Source organism: Megalobrama amblycephala, linkage group LG1 (genome assembly GCF_018812025.1).
Source record: "Megalobrama amblycephala isolate DHTTF-2021 linkage group LG1, ASM1881202v1, whole genome shotgun sequence".
Lineage (NCBI taxonomy): Eukaryota > Metazoa > Chordata > Actinopteri > Cypriniformes > Xenocyprididae > Megalobrama > Megalobrama amblycephala.
The window spans coordinates 11,852,773-11,867,840 of record NC_063044.1 but is presented as its reverse complement, the minus strand read 5'-3'; the positions used below and the strand labels follow the sequence as shown (position 1 = coordinate 11,867,840).

Sequence of the window (15,068 nt, the reverse complement as noted above, 5' to 3'; positions counted from 1 at the left end):
AAACATGCAGTGGAACCTTTGGAAGGAGACACAGCCAACCGCTCTGTGCTGCCAAATGCATGTAATGCAATTCAGGGCCAGTACTGATTAGGAAAGATAAAGCGTAACTGGACTTCCTCACTGAGGTCAGATGAGTTCTCCCGTTTCCTGTTTATGGTTTGAGTCGTCGTCTGCTGGGTTGTGTTGATATGGGGGGCTTATCTGCTGTGTGTGTGTGTGAGAGAGAAGCAGGCTAAGAGGGCAGAAGAACAGGAGTTACTTACTTTACTTTTTTCTGGGGTTCATTAAGGGCCCCGGAGCCAAGACCAGGGACTGATTTTCGTTTGCGTGGTCTACCAGGGCCTCGACGTGCTGGACTACGAGGAGTCTCCTCTTTCCTGAAGGAAAACATGGTTACCTTTTGCTGAACTTGATTTAATCATGAAGTGTGTAATTTATGTGTCACAAAACGTAATTGCAAAAATAACTAGATAAAAAAGTTAAACAAGACAAACTTTGAAGTTGGCTTGAGAAAGTCTGACCAGAAATTTTGAAGATGTTCAAAAAGCTTGACGTTTGAAGGTTTTCAGTTTGAAGTAGTTTGAAGTTTAAAGTAGTTTTAAAGCTTAAAGTTGGAAGGTTTTGAAAGCAATACATTTTATCAGAAAAAAAAAAAAAAAAAAAAACGATTCTAGAAAAACATATAGATCTAAAGGTGATGATACACGGGGCAACTTTTTGAGCAATGTTGCCTGGGCACTTTCCTATTGAGAATGAGCAACAAATTTGGATACTTATAGATAGGTTGTGGGAAATTTTTTGAGATCCTCCAATCAGAATGCTAGCAGCCGATCACATGACCGGCTTGGAGATTTCAGAAAAAATTCAAACAAGATGGCTGCCTCTCAACTGCAGTGGAGTGAAGAACTTATATCTTTTTACGCTGGTAAGTTGTCAGGTGTCAACCCATTTAATGCTTAAAATACCAACAGATGTCCAATTTAATGTACTTAATTTTGTAATTTAGTCATTGAATGTCAGTTAAATACTAATTTAGTCACTGAATTTCAGTTAAATACTAAAAAGACGGACTGTTTAATGTCTGCAGTGGCGTAGGCTGTAGGGAGTATGGCACGTGAAAGCAGCTTCTGACGCAATTGACGCAGGTTCGAATCCACCTTTTGCTAAACTCGCTCTTTTCCTTTTTCCTTTCACAAATCAGATCAAAAAGGCATTTATATTTAATAAAAATGAAGAAAATATTTGAAAAGTTGAAATAAAGTGCCTAACAAGTGTTTAATAATAAAGTATTTATTGGGCTGGCACTTGATTTGCTCCTCTCTGATTGGTTGCTGCCAACTGTCCGTTGCCCTAATTAGTTGCCCTGTGTCTCACCAGGTTGCCTGTTGACGGCAACATTGCTCAAAAAATTGCCCCATGTATCAACACCTTAATTGGTCTCTGGTCATTTAAATTTGAATTTTGACAGTTAAAATTTGAACAGTCTTGGCTCATCTGAACATTCTGTCAATGAAGGTCTATGGGATTTTTCCAAGTTTTCATAATCATTTTTAGGGAAACCGCAAGTCTGATCAGTTAGAAAAGATATAGCAACACGAGTCAGAACAGTCTGAAGGTCTGACCCGAGTTTGGTGGTTGTAGAGTCAAAGCTCTAGGAGGTGTTAGTCAGAAATTTTAGTCTGAGAAGAATAATAACTAAGTTTAGATAGCATTTTGGTAAGTTGGCTCTGTCCCATTTTTTAGACAAGTCAATATTTTCAGCATGGAATGACATGGAACAACATCTTAGGGTTATTGACTTTCATAACTGTTATTAGGGCAACCAAAACTAGGAACGCCTACTAGCAACTGAGCAGTAATCTGCATGTAAACTGGGATAGAAGAAATTTAAACTATGATCAAAAAAGAAAAAAAAAAAAAGACACAGATCATGTTTAAGCAAGCTGGGCAACATTTTGACTATGTTCAGACTGATTATGTTATGCTTACTGGTGATCATGCTTTCTCTGGAGTTTGGCCAGTTCTTTCTGCTTCTCTTTGTAACGCTGTTGCAGCTCTGCCAGCCTCACCCGCATCTCCAACTCCTGCCCATCCATACTATCCATGGCACCTTTCACTGGACAAACCTAGAGGAACAAAATCAAACAACCCTTGCCTTAGTAAGTTGCTGTGTATGTAGCTCCAGTCTTGGATGACTTCTGGACAGATTTTAACCCTGAGTTAATACTTTTCTGTTATCGAAATTTTCGTTTGTAAAAAGAACTAGAGAGATAGAATGCAAGTAGGATGCAGATTTGTTAGATACAGTATACATATAACATATAATAACATATATTATGAACTGCATGAAAAAAATGCATATGTGAGAAAAAAACAAAACAAAACGAGGGAGTTACTGGCTCATGGCGAGGTGTCCAGCTGCATTTTCTGCGCAAGTTAAGAGTTCTTCTGGCAGGATACTGCATCTCAGCATTCGTGGTGCCGCTATCCTGTGAGTCCAATTCAAGGGCTCGAGCTGCTGCCAAAGTAGCAAGACTCTGAAGGTCAAAAATCCACTGATCTTCTCCTTTTGATAGAGGAAAAGAAACACAATAAGAACATATTATGGCTGTCATACTGTGGAATATACCATGGAATATACCATGTACCATACCTGGAGTTTTATTGCAACTTTGGTGATACCGTTGCAGCTCCAGATCAGCCAGCTCACTCAGCAGTTCCATGCCGTGATAGGTGGAGTTGAGTGGGCTGCAATATCTCTGGGATTGGTAGGAGGAAGGTGGAGAGGGAGGAGGACAGTCTCCACAGAAGGCTGCAGCAATGAGGAGCTCCAGACTCCAGTAACTTGATGTGAGACTCTGGGAGCAGGTATTCACGGTTGGAGATGGAACCTTTGCACAGATTTCCTTTTGATCTTCCTCGTCAACCACTGCTACCTCTGCTTGGGCTGTGGTGTTTGGCTGTTGTTTGGGTGAACAATCAGAGATGCATGGTTGTTGTGGTAGTGGAGGTCCCTGTTCCTTTAGTGTCTCATTGCCTTCGCTCTCTGGAGGAAGTATATCTTCTCTCACTTCTTCCTCAAATGTAACAATTGGTTCTTCTTGATGGATTACTTCCTCAGACGGCAAGGTAGGTACCTGTCCTTCTTCACAGTCTGAAACTTCAGGAGGTGTGCAAATGATCTCGGCATGTTCCTTTTCCTGATTAGCCTCTACAGGTTCACAGCATCTCATGGCCATGACTGTCTCCATTTCCTCCCCTTGCACAAACACACCCTCAGGATGTTCCTCGACTGGGCTAGTGTCATTAACTTCCATTGTTGGCTCTTGTGGCTCTTGGAGTGGCCTCACCATTGCATGACATTCTAGGCCCTCTCCCAAGCTGGAGAGAGCTGGAGGAGGGTGTTCAACAGGTTCAGTCTGAACATCCTCTAGATCAGTAGGCTCTGCAAGCTGTATGTCTTGAGTGGTGGGGCCATTCCTATATCCCATGTTGATTTCTGGATAGGTATATCCAGGTGGCAAATCTGTGACAGGGAACATAAACAAAGCTCAGTTGTGTCAAGAACAAATCATTTAAAATATCAGCATAAAAACTGGCTTGTTTTACAGTTTTGACAACCTTATAAGGCTGACATGTTTAACAAGCTTTGCGCCAGAGGTCTGAACAAGAACGCATTATATTCCACATGACAGTGACACTATGCCTTGATCTTAGTTCCACATTAAGAAGTGCAGCTGTTAAAGGTGCAATTCTGAGGTAAAACAAGGCTCTCTTTCTGACACTGCTATATCCTTAGCATGCTGTAACTGTTAGTGAGGTGTTAATGATGATAAAGAGGGTGTAGGCTGGGGGTGGGGGTGAGTCTGGACAAGGTGTTTCTCCATCATTACTGATGTGATGGCATTGGGGAGCTGAGCTGGCAGCCATTTTCTGCATCTATCAGCAGCTTAGTCAATCGTGCTCTTGCCTATATAGCCACCCACACAGAGCCACAGAGTCTAAAAAAAGCCCTGATTGTTTCTGCATGAAGGGCTCAGCATGAATAACAACCAACATGTGGCTCATGTGTTTTTGAGACATGATGACTTGATGCAGGCAACTTAGCTTCAAGACAGAAAAGACTATTACATCAATAGGAGTAAAAGCACTGCAAAGAATAGCTCCTTACCAGGCTCCATGGACTGAGGATAGTCTTGTGGCGGCTGCCCTTCCACCATTTTTTCCTGGGACTCCACAGCTTTGGGCAGTTGTGATGGGGAAGGGCTGATGGCTGGTGAGCGGGGTGTTGCAGCTACTGGACTTGGGGCAGGGCAAGGAGTAGAGGGTGTACTTTTAGGGTGGGGCCGCATACAAGGGGACTGGCAGCAGGGTGACAAGTGGGCAGTAGAGCCCCTGGGAGGTGAGGAGGCCCGGTTGGATGGGCCGTAGGCATAGCACTTAGCAGGTTTGGGAGTCCTGGGATCAGATAGGATGTCTTCTAGCTCCATGCTCTGCTCTTCTGGTTTCTTTTGCACCTATACATTGAAGAATGACAGAATCAGAAGTCAAGTCAAGTCAAATTTTATTTATAGAGAACAAGTTTAACACAACTGTAGTTGATCCAAAGTGTTTTACAATAAAAACTAAATCAGAATAAAAAAGAAAAAAAGGAGAGAAAAGAAAATGGCAGAAATTGAGATAAAAATCAAGTATCAAAATTAATCAAAATGTACATAGATACAATAACACAGAGCACCAACTATTCAAAATACAGACATAGAATCACTTGAATGCTAGAGAGAAAAAAATAAATCTTTAAACTGGATTTAAAAGCATCCATTGATGGAGAGGCCCCAATGTTCAAAGGTAGATTGTTCCAGAGCTTTGGGGCAACTGCAGAGAAGGTTTGATCACTTTTTGATTTACAACGAGGACAAGGGACAGATAAAAGTAACTGATCACAAGATCTTAATGACCTAGAGGTTGTGAATGGCCTAATTCAATGTTCCCTCTAAGCTGCGCGCGTGCGCGGCCGCGCACTTCTGAAGCCGCGGCCGCGTGGAAGAAATAATTGCCGCGCAGAGAACAGACATGAAAATGATTGTAGTAGTTTAAATGAGAAATAATTGCGGTTGAATGCGGTTTACAGGTTTCATAGAAAGAGAACGATTGAGCACGTGTGAGCTGGCTGGCCCTGAGCCAAATCAGTCACGGTAAGAATACTGTCATGTTTGCGGACTAAATACAATACGAGAGGCAACGCGAAACGAAAAGAAATGTGAAATAAAACGTCATGTTTTAATGAAAAGTGGTGGAATTACACTCCCACCACAGGTGTAGCTTGCAAACTCAAAATACATAAGTACCTCAGTTTAAATAGATTTTTGTGTGTGGTGGTGATGTGGGTTTCAGGGATGTTTAGATAACTATAAACGAGTTAACGTTCACTTTTCTTAAAAATATTTAGCTATCAGTTTTAATGCTTCAGTTTGTTTTCACTATATAATATATTAAAACAGATGGAAGCATTTTAACTGATATAATACTGTATATCAGTTTAAATACTTAAATATTATATTATATTTTATTATATTATAATGTAAACCTAATATTGATCTCAAGAATTGATTGTTTAGGGCTCCTTGCCACGAAAAATCTTAACCTCCGGGTATATAAAATCTGTGAGATTCATAAGCAATAAACGTAATTTTGATGGTTTAACACTGTCTGTTGCTAATAATTAACTGTACAAAAACACATTATGGTTGTCCCAAACCATCATTGTAACTGCTCATATTATATTATTATAAAGAATTGAACTGTCCTGCAGGAGGACAGAAATTATTTTTTAATAGAATTTCTTGGTAAAGACTGGTACAGATAATACAGCAATGTGAAAAAATCTCAAGTAACCTAAAATGTGCTTAATTTAGTGACTGAACTGCTTGTTTTCAAACATATTATTTAATAAATCACTAAGTTACATCAAGGTTCAAATAAAATAGAAACGGCACATTAAAGTTAAATGTTACAATTGCATGATAAAACCATTTTTTTGTGTGTGTGTGTGTGTGTGTGTGTGTGTGTGTTTACGCTCATTGTACAGGTCTGATATAAAGTATGTTTTTGCTCAGGTGGCCAAAATGTGCACTCAACAGAGAAAAGTTTTGCTCAGCGAGAAAAAAAATTAGAGGGAACATTGGCCTAATTAGATCATAAATATAATCCAGGGCCGAACTGTGCAATGCCTTGTATGTGAAAAGAAGATCTTAAAGTCAACTCTAAATTTTATAGGGAACCAACGCAATGAGGCAAGCACAGGAGAGATATGATCCCTTTCCTTAGTTCCTGTTAATAATCTGACTGCTGCATTTTGAATCATCTGTTCCCGAGACAGTGTAGATTGAGGTAGGCCAACGTACAGAGAGTTACAGTAATCCAATCGAGAAGCAATTAGTGCATGAATCACAATTTCAGTGTATTTACTAGAAAGAAAGTGTTTCACTTTTGCTACAAATCTGAGCTGAAAAAAGCCACTCTTTGCATTTACATACATGTCAAATTGGAGAAGAGGGTTAAGAAAGATTTTTTGCATGATTGTGAAGGTTGTTACTCAAGGAACAGAGACTGTTACTCAGTTGCAGAGAGTTATTTGTCATCCTTGATTTCATTGAGGCATGAAAAGAGATGATTGAAAGATATAGTTGGAGCATAACAATGATAATTTATGTTATGTTTCTGGAATATTGAACCCAAAGGAAGCATGTAGAGGGAAAACAGAAGAGGGCCACGAATGGATCCCTGTGGAACACCAGAATGGATAGGCGCAGAGGGTGAAGTGTATGACCCGATATTAAAAGAGAAAGTCCTCCCCTTTAAGTCACTTTAGAAGGGAAAATCCATAAAGAGAATTCAAGCCTCATAATGAGATCTAGACAATTTGGTTAATTAAAGAAAAGTGACAAATATTCTGAATACTGCCAGGTCATGCAATCTGCACATTGATGTAATTGCAATTTGACACCCCTGTTTTGCTGAATCAGGTTTCAATTTAGACCCTAATAGCTCATATCTATTGATTTTGACCCTGCAATCAAAAAGGGTAGTGCTTGGTCTGATCATGCCACAGTTCATTGCAGACTGCATTTAGCTTTGTATGTCTAGAATGTAACTGGACCTTGGAGGAAGTTATGGATCCTAGGGAGCAATTGTGGTTTTATAGGGGGATTTTTTAAAAATAAAACTCATGATTTATTGGCTCCAAATGTTGTTTACTGCTCTGCACACAAAAACAACTGTCTAGTTCCACGAAAAACAGCACATCCTCTCTCAGTATCAGGTGTCAAGCATTAGCTCATTTGAAAGCCCGGCTGTTTCTAAACCACTGCATTTTGTACAGCCTAATATACAACGGCTATATGAGGGGTTGTGTATTTGTGTGTACCTGGCTGTGGTCGACTCTGGTTCTCTGCTGTAGCTCTATATTGTTTGCTGCTCTTTGTGATGGAGGTGGTGGCGTGTGATGGCTGGGGTGTTGCTGATGCTGCAGCTGCTGGTGTTGCTGGAGAGCATAAAGCTCTTGTTGCCGTAGAAACTGTGAGCGAGGATACACAGCAGGATGCTGCATGTGGGAGTGGGCCCCTCGGGCCCTGTAGACTGGGGGCCACAGACCAGACTGCTCCATCACATCTAATGAGTGAAATAGAAGTGTTAATCTTATGTTGAAGGCCATGTTAGAGAACAGAATGTTAAAATATGGGTCTCACTTAGAGATCATCACCTCTACCCGAAGACATATGCATCACCATATGCATACACACAGACATACAGTATATATATAGATGAGACACCCCTCAGTATCTTATGCAAACACTGCCTACACTGAGGATATTATCATTAATGAAGACTATAAAGACAAAAACAAGTTAAAAATATTTTAACATTAAACAAAAATAAAAACTATCAAGAGAATGAAAACTAAACTGAAGCTTTCAATGTGCACTACAATAAGAACTAAAACAATAACTATACATATTACAAAAATATGAATTTACAAAAAAAAAGAAAAAAAAAGGGTTGGATTTTTAAATATTGAATGGTATCAATCAATCAATCAATCAATCAATCAATCAATCAATCAATCAATCAATCCAGACCTCTATCAATGTGTTCTGTCAAAAATAACCTCCCAATTAGGCAACAAGAGGCCTTTCTGATTTGTCAATACCAGCATAGTTCACCAAACATGTACATTCTGTCATCATTTACTAACTCTCATGATGTTCTAAACCTGTATTACTTTCTTTCTTCTGCTGAACACAAAAGATTTTTGAAAGAATGTTGTAGAATTTTAAAATATGTTGGTTACAAAACCATTTTTAGTCTCAGCCTCAGCCTGTCACGCCCATGGACTGTTGGCTGAACATCTGATGCATATGGCACACAAAATGAGAAACATACTTAAGGAGTTTCTAAGTCCTTATTTGATTGGTTGAATTCTACAGGATTTTCGGGAGACGTGTGTGTCACATTCTTTAAAGGTCCACCTGGAAACAAAGCCGTTGTGATGCCAAACCCCCTCATGGAAGAAGAAAACCATCGTGTTTACAACTGTGACAATGAGCGCTTATCAGGTTTAACTAAACGCTAGCTTCTCAGAAGTATGTGAAGTTTGCGGTGAAGTTTGTTGCAGTAAACTTACAAAACGTTCTTGATTGAATAATTTATTAGATACATGCCGGTCTGTTATCACAGGGACATTGACTTTACATTTTCACACCCCTAAACATGACACGGAACACAACTAACTGTAATTGGTTGCTTTACATGTTCGTCAGACAGCCTCTTGGGAAGGCCTTGGCCAATGAAAGCTGCAATGGAGTCCAGACCTTCTGCAGTCAGCCTATGTGAGACTAAACCATTTTAGTCACCATTGACTTCCACCATATAGACAAAAAACATTTTACAAAACATCTTTTATGTTCCAAAAAACAGAGAAAGCCAAGCAAATTCCATAGGTTTACATTCAATGTATTAAAACTAACTAAAACTAAACTGAAATTGAAAACAAAAAAGCAACAAAAAACCCTAGTGAAATTTTATTAACTATAATAACTTTGGCCTACACTGAGTTCCTGAGAAAGAGAGACCCATCAACCAGCACTCCCACGCTCTTTTCGGTGTCTTGCTCCCTGTTCACCACTTTCGTTTTCTCACACTTAAAGCATTCCTCCCTCAATTTTTCTCACACTACATGTCTCCAACCCAAATGCGCAGCCTTGTGAGCACAGAATGATATATGCTTTCAATAATAATTATTTGGTTAAAATGAAAATCAACATAATGGAAACAGTTCCCATTAGAATAAATACTAGACATTCTATATTCACTCCCTTGAAAAATCCCCTTCTCTGAAAACCACAGTGGACCAATGCTACAGCATGTAGTCTAGGCGACTTCTTAGTTCCCATGTCAGGGATAAACTCCTGCCATTCCCCTGGCAGGAACAGAAAGCCAGCCGTGCACATCCACAGTGACACATCTTCAGCCCCTGCCTCCGCAAGTCAAATGTGTTTTTCCACTTTTCCCATTTCACATAGCTTCATTAATGTGCATGTTGTGCTTGATCCCTTATCCTCTACCCCTGTCCTTGCCTTGACACATCACAGACCTTTGCTCTAGAACATTAACCCAGCTTAACTAATGTTTCCCGGGGGAAGGCTTTTGTGGATGCACTTCCCCTTTCAACTGAAATTTCTGTGGAGCACAGAAGGAAGTGTGCCTTTTAAGACATGAAAATAATTAGATTTCACAACCTGTTTGCGGAGCAGAGGCCTGTGTAGACTTAAAAGGCTAGGAGGTAGTCTTATTTATGCTTGTTTAGAGCACATATGGCAATATCTTTGAGGGGGGATGGTGAGAGCATCCTGACCCAGACCATGTGGGGGTGGAGCAGGTGGTCGACAGGAAACAGTTTGTGCAATTCAGTGGATACTGTGTGCTCTTCACTAGCATGCTTTTGCTCTTCTTAGCAATTTCATAGGCTGTTATTCACAGGCAGACCTGAAGACTGGTTCTATGTCTATGTCTGTCTGCCAGATGATATTTTAGAAGTGTGCACGCTACAAGAGCGTCGGTGATAAGCTTGAGTCATGTAGTGTGCACTTGGTTTAAGTAAACACTGTACATATAACCTTGAAACCTGAGTGGAAACACTGTTATAGAGCATAATTTTTCAGGCTTGGCAACCTGACAGTAAAATCTTCAGGGGGAAACCCATGAGAGCTGCTATGTGCCTCAAAAAGAATGAATGCTAAATCTGACAAATGGGTCATTTGTAGCAGGTCAAATAAATTGAGGATATGGAAGGAAAGGAGAATACTAGGCAGGAAATATTATGGTATACCAAGATGGGTAGCTGGGTGGGTGGCAGGCTCACTGGGCAGCACCACCAGTTGGGTGGAGGGGTCTTGGGGCAGGGGCAGAACTGGCTGAAGAGGGGCAGGCATAGCTGCAGAGAACCCAGGGGGGAGATTCTGATGGAGAGCTGTGTGGCCAATACCTACAAAAACATAAAAAAACTTTTAGGATACAACCAAGTTGATCATTTTTAAAGCATGAAATTATGTCTAATATATCAGTAAAGCAGAAATTGACATATGAGCATTATAAAGAGCAAAATAAGGGAAAAAGAAGACTAAAATGTATTTTTCCCATTTCAACTGACCATAAGAGTGACCTGTCATCCAGAGGGAGGGACTTCCTGTGCGTGGCATCCAGTGGTGGTGAGCAGAGTGTGTATGCGCAGCTGGGTCTCCTAATTGGCTTGACTGCATTGAAGTGCCACCTGGCACCATGATATGAGAGGTGAGGTCACCATGGCAACTGTTAGAGGGATGGATGTGTGCAAATTCCACTCTTTCCTTGTTATCCCTGCAAAGCCAGATTGAAGACAGGTGAAAGGCCAGGGGTTGAGCAAGTGTGAATGACAAGTGAAAAAGAAGTGTGTGAGGGGTAGATCATTCACCTGATAAACACGTCTCGTTCTCTCTCTAGGCACCGGTGGCCCATGTGCTCTACACTTGTCCTTTTCCTCTCCTCCTCTCCTGGTGAATCTGAAGGATACATGGAGCGTGGAGTGCCTACAAAATGATTAATAAAATTACATCAACGATTTTCTCTCATCTGCAGCTCTCACTGTCATTGGCACTCTACATGCAAACAGCTGTCGAGCAGCCTTTCTCTACAGTGGCATGTGTGCTCTCTCCCCCTGCATAGGCATTTTCGGGAGCAAGAGGGAAAAGCTGTTTCCACTTTGGGTCTTGGCAAATTCTGCTATTTATTTTTAATCAGTGAAGTCTTCCAGAGGTCATGAATAAACAAACTGCTCTGTTTCCCTGCCTGTTGTTTGTTTAGGAGAGCCCTGACAGATCAAAGGTCAAGCTTACCTTTCATGGTGGAGTGCACCCGCCCCTGTCGACTGCTGGGATGGCTGCCTGATGCTTGGCATGGAGGGTCTCTCTGTCTTGCCACAGCAACTGCAATCCCTACTGGAGGCTGTCGAACCTCCCCCTCTACATGTGGGGCCTCACCTATCTCTCGGCCCCGTGCCCCGCAATCAGCTCTCTCATTTTCAAGGCTTTGGCCTTTCCTGGAGGGAAGGGTCTGCTTGCCTCCCTGAAGAGAGCAACTGGTGCCATTTGGCCCTGTTTTAAGGTTCCCGAGCCCTCCAAATGGGTTCTTTTGGGACAGGAGGAGAGGTTGCTGGTTGCTGTACTTCAGAAGGTTCTTCATAGCACTGCTCTCCCCCTGTGAGCTTGTGACCTCCTGCTGGTTTTGAGGAGGAGCTGGATGAAGGGGAGGAGGAGGGGGCCCCATACCTGCTGTCTGGTGCTGCTGTTGTGTAGGCGGTCTGTTGTTGGCAGCTCCACTGTTAGGTTCCATGTAAGCTTTGTGCTGGTTCTCTTCAGAGTGGATGTGATGGGGTTGCATGTCCCAATGCAGCACTGATGGCTGCTGATGTGGGTGATGATGTGCACTGTTGTTGTAGCCATAAGGAATTTCCATCTTCTGCTTCATCTCTTGGTTTCCATTAGCCTGGGCCATGTCTGTGCCAGGGGTTTCTGGGCCAGCCCTACTGTGCTGTTGGTGGCGAATGCGGGCAACCTTCTGTCCATCTCGCTGCATAGAGCAGCTTCCATGTCCTCCTCCACCCATGTGCTGGGCCATGTTCTTCCCAGCAAGAGGTGAGGAAATGGTTGGAGGCCCAGAGTGTGAGCAGTCCCTGTAGGGCTGGGAACTGGTGTTGGGTTGATTGGGTAAAGGATGGACAGCCTTTGTCTCTTGAGTTAGTGTAGATCTAAAGATATCCGTTTCCATACTGTTGATGCAGTCAGCACTGCGGGAACGCACAGTCTGGTGTTGCTGGGAATGACTCTGCTGCTGCTGTTGCTGTTGTTGTTGTTGTTGCTGTTGTTGTTGCTGTTGTTGTTGTTGCTGTTGTTGTTGCTGCTGCTGCTGTTGTAGGTGATAGTGGTGGTTGTGGTTGTGCATCCAGTCAGGGGCTTTTTCAGCTTTTCTGTAAGGATGCTGCTGCTGAGTAGGAGGCTGTTGCTGTTGTTTCCTGGGCCAGTTACCATGATGTCCCCCATTGCCAGTCTTTTCCATTGCCTTCTCCTTGACACTGTTCCCTCCGCCCCCAACCCCCTGGCACTCAGAGCTGCCCATCTGGAAGGGGCCTCCGGTTTTCTCCCCAAGGTGGCTAACAGATGGAACAAATGTCGCTCCAGTCACTTTAGGGTCTCTGCATCCACCACTATTGATCCCTTTATCATGTAAGGAAGCGTTTCCCATGGGGGCTGGCGGTGGAGGGCAGAAAAAGTCAGGGTGATGGTGTGAGTGGCGGTTGTGGTGTGCATGGTGGGGGTGGCCAGGATGGAGCTGTAGACAGTGGAAGCCACCTGGATGCCCCCCTCCAGCAGCTGAGGCCATGGGCAGTGGAGGAGGCACTGAGTAGGACAGAGAATGGTGCAGTGCCTGACCACGCTCCAGACAGTCCGTAGGAGGCTGTTCACTGATCCGCATCTCCCCACTTATTGCCTCTTTACCACAGCGCCCGTTAGTTCCACCACCCAAATGTCTGTTTTGGACATTATTGGACCCTACATTACCTCTACCCACCCCATCCCCACTGCAAGTAGTCATGGAGCCCTTTGCCCCAGTCCCATGGTCCCCATTTAACATTTTCCCATTGAGCAGACAGGCACTAAGAGGCTTTCCCATGCTTTGTGGATGCTCCTTGTACTCCATAGGCAGAGTGGCTTTGTGTCCCCTGCCGTTCATCTCTTCCATAGTGACTGGGTGTTGTGGGTGGAGCTGAGGTTGATGGGAGTGATGATGGGGTAGTTGGTGGTGATGACGGTCTTTAGATTCATGTTTACTACTAGACCTGTCTTTATCTTTTGCAGCTGAAACCACACCTCTGTCTAAGCTAGGCTCTTTAAGGCCCTTGTGTAGGCTCACCCCACTTCCTGCATCTCTGTCCCTGCTGCATGAGCCCTGGGGTTGTCCTGATCCTGCCCTTGACATAGGCTGGATGTTGTGATTGGCTGAGATGAGTGGGGGCTGGGATGGAAGGCTTCTTAAATAGAAGTTCTCTGTGAAACAAGTCAGATATGGCTGTTAATTATTTAAATTAGTGCACTTAAGCTTTCCTTTTAGGGTCAATTTATGGAACTATGTTACTAAAAATCTCAAAGACAAGTAAAAAAAAAGAGAAGTGTAGATGCATATGCAGTAAAGTAGAAAGGTTTATGAAATTGTCACAAAATTGTAATTTTGCTCACCCTTTTGTGTATCATAAAAACGGTGCTGTCCATAGAGAACCCCGCTGTTGGCATGGTGATCCAAATGGCTTATGGGAAGAAAGGTGTGGGCTAGACTCCCTGAGAAGCGAGGATACCCTGGGACTGCTGTGGAAAAACAAAAAAAAAAGAGGGTGTGCACATCAGTGGAAAGGTCCAGAGAGATAAAATTAGAGAAATAAAGGCTGAGAAAATTGTAGACATAGCAAAAGAAGAAGTGAAGGCAAGAGAGTGAGAGTGAGAAGGAGAGAGAGCAATAAGGGAAGGAATTCTCTGATAACAAGACAATAATCACTGAGCCACATTTCTTTTTTGGCCGTAAGCGTTTTGGTCCAGATCTAATCCCCCCCTGTTCCAATGCAGCTGGTGTGCTATATTCACCAATAACCACAGGCTTTGGATGTCATATTTGCCATTCCTATTTGTGTTTGCAATGCAAACAAGTAGACAAGTTCAGTCTAGGGGATTGAAGTAATGGATGAATTTTGTCTCCTGAACATATGGTTCTCACCGTGCAAATCTCACCAAGTTCCCAGTGCTGAGGTAAGGGATAACACAGTAAAACAATAAGCAAAGAGTCCTCACAGCAGAACATGTGGTGATTTAAGAAAGAGGCCAAAGATCAACTTTATTTCAGCTGTCTCAACTCTCCAAAATCTGCCACTAACACAACAAAGCCATGAGGACAGACTTTACAGGAAAACCAAACACTTTTCAAGCACAAGCCTTTGAAGCTTTGTCAAGGCAAGAAGACAAGCCAATAACCTTTAAATATGTGATAAATGTTAGCCTTGTTACTTTCTAGGACAATTATAGTGCTCTGATTGATTGTGACATTTATAATACTTATAATAGAGTGATGTATGACATTTTTTCAGAGCACATTACATTACTGAGAAACAGAAAATATTTCCCGATCCACCAAAACAGTTAGTCAGTTAACCCACTGCAACCTGGATTGTATTATGCTTGTATGGGGAGGTGGGGCAATGTGATAATTAGGTATTTTTCTATCCAGTTGGTATATTTGGTTGTTTGTTTGTTTATAAGTTTACAGATTATGCATTCTTATTCTTCACATTACAGTTTTTTTATCCTCTAAAAATACCCTGAAAAGATAACCACAAGTAACAGTGGTTATAAGCAAACTGACATGCTAGGAAAAGCCTGTAAATCTGCCCTGAGTAAAGACAAGTGCACTGCTGAGTCTGTAAGTCCTTGTTT

The 15,068-nt window shown here is 42.3% G+C and overlaps 1 protein-coding gene across 1 annotated transcript in view; it reads right to left on the bottom strand.

Annotated features, from left to right (window-relative positions):
- LOC125263092 (BAH and coiled-coil domain-containing protein 1) overlaps window positions 1-15,068 on the bottom strand; it is a 100,710-nt gene that overhangs the window by 25,333 nt on the left and 60,309 nt on the right. Inside the window, 11 exon segments of the mRNA XM_048181961.1 lie at window positions 264-377; window positions 1,990-2,126; window positions 2,397-2,566; window positions 2,654-3,526; window positions 4,172-4,517; window positions 7,427-7,671; window positions 10,388-10,543; window positions 10,709-10,914; window positions 11,009-11,123; window positions 11,430-13,637; window positions 13,827-13,952. Of these exon segments, the coding sequence (XP_048037918.1) occupies window positions 264-377; window positions 1,990-2,126; window positions 2,397-2,566; window positions 2,654-3,526; window positions 4,172-4,517; window positions 7,427-7,671; window positions 10,388-10,543; window positions 10,709-10,914; window positions 11,009-11,123; window positions 11,430-13,637; window positions 13,827-13,952 (4,696 nt within the window).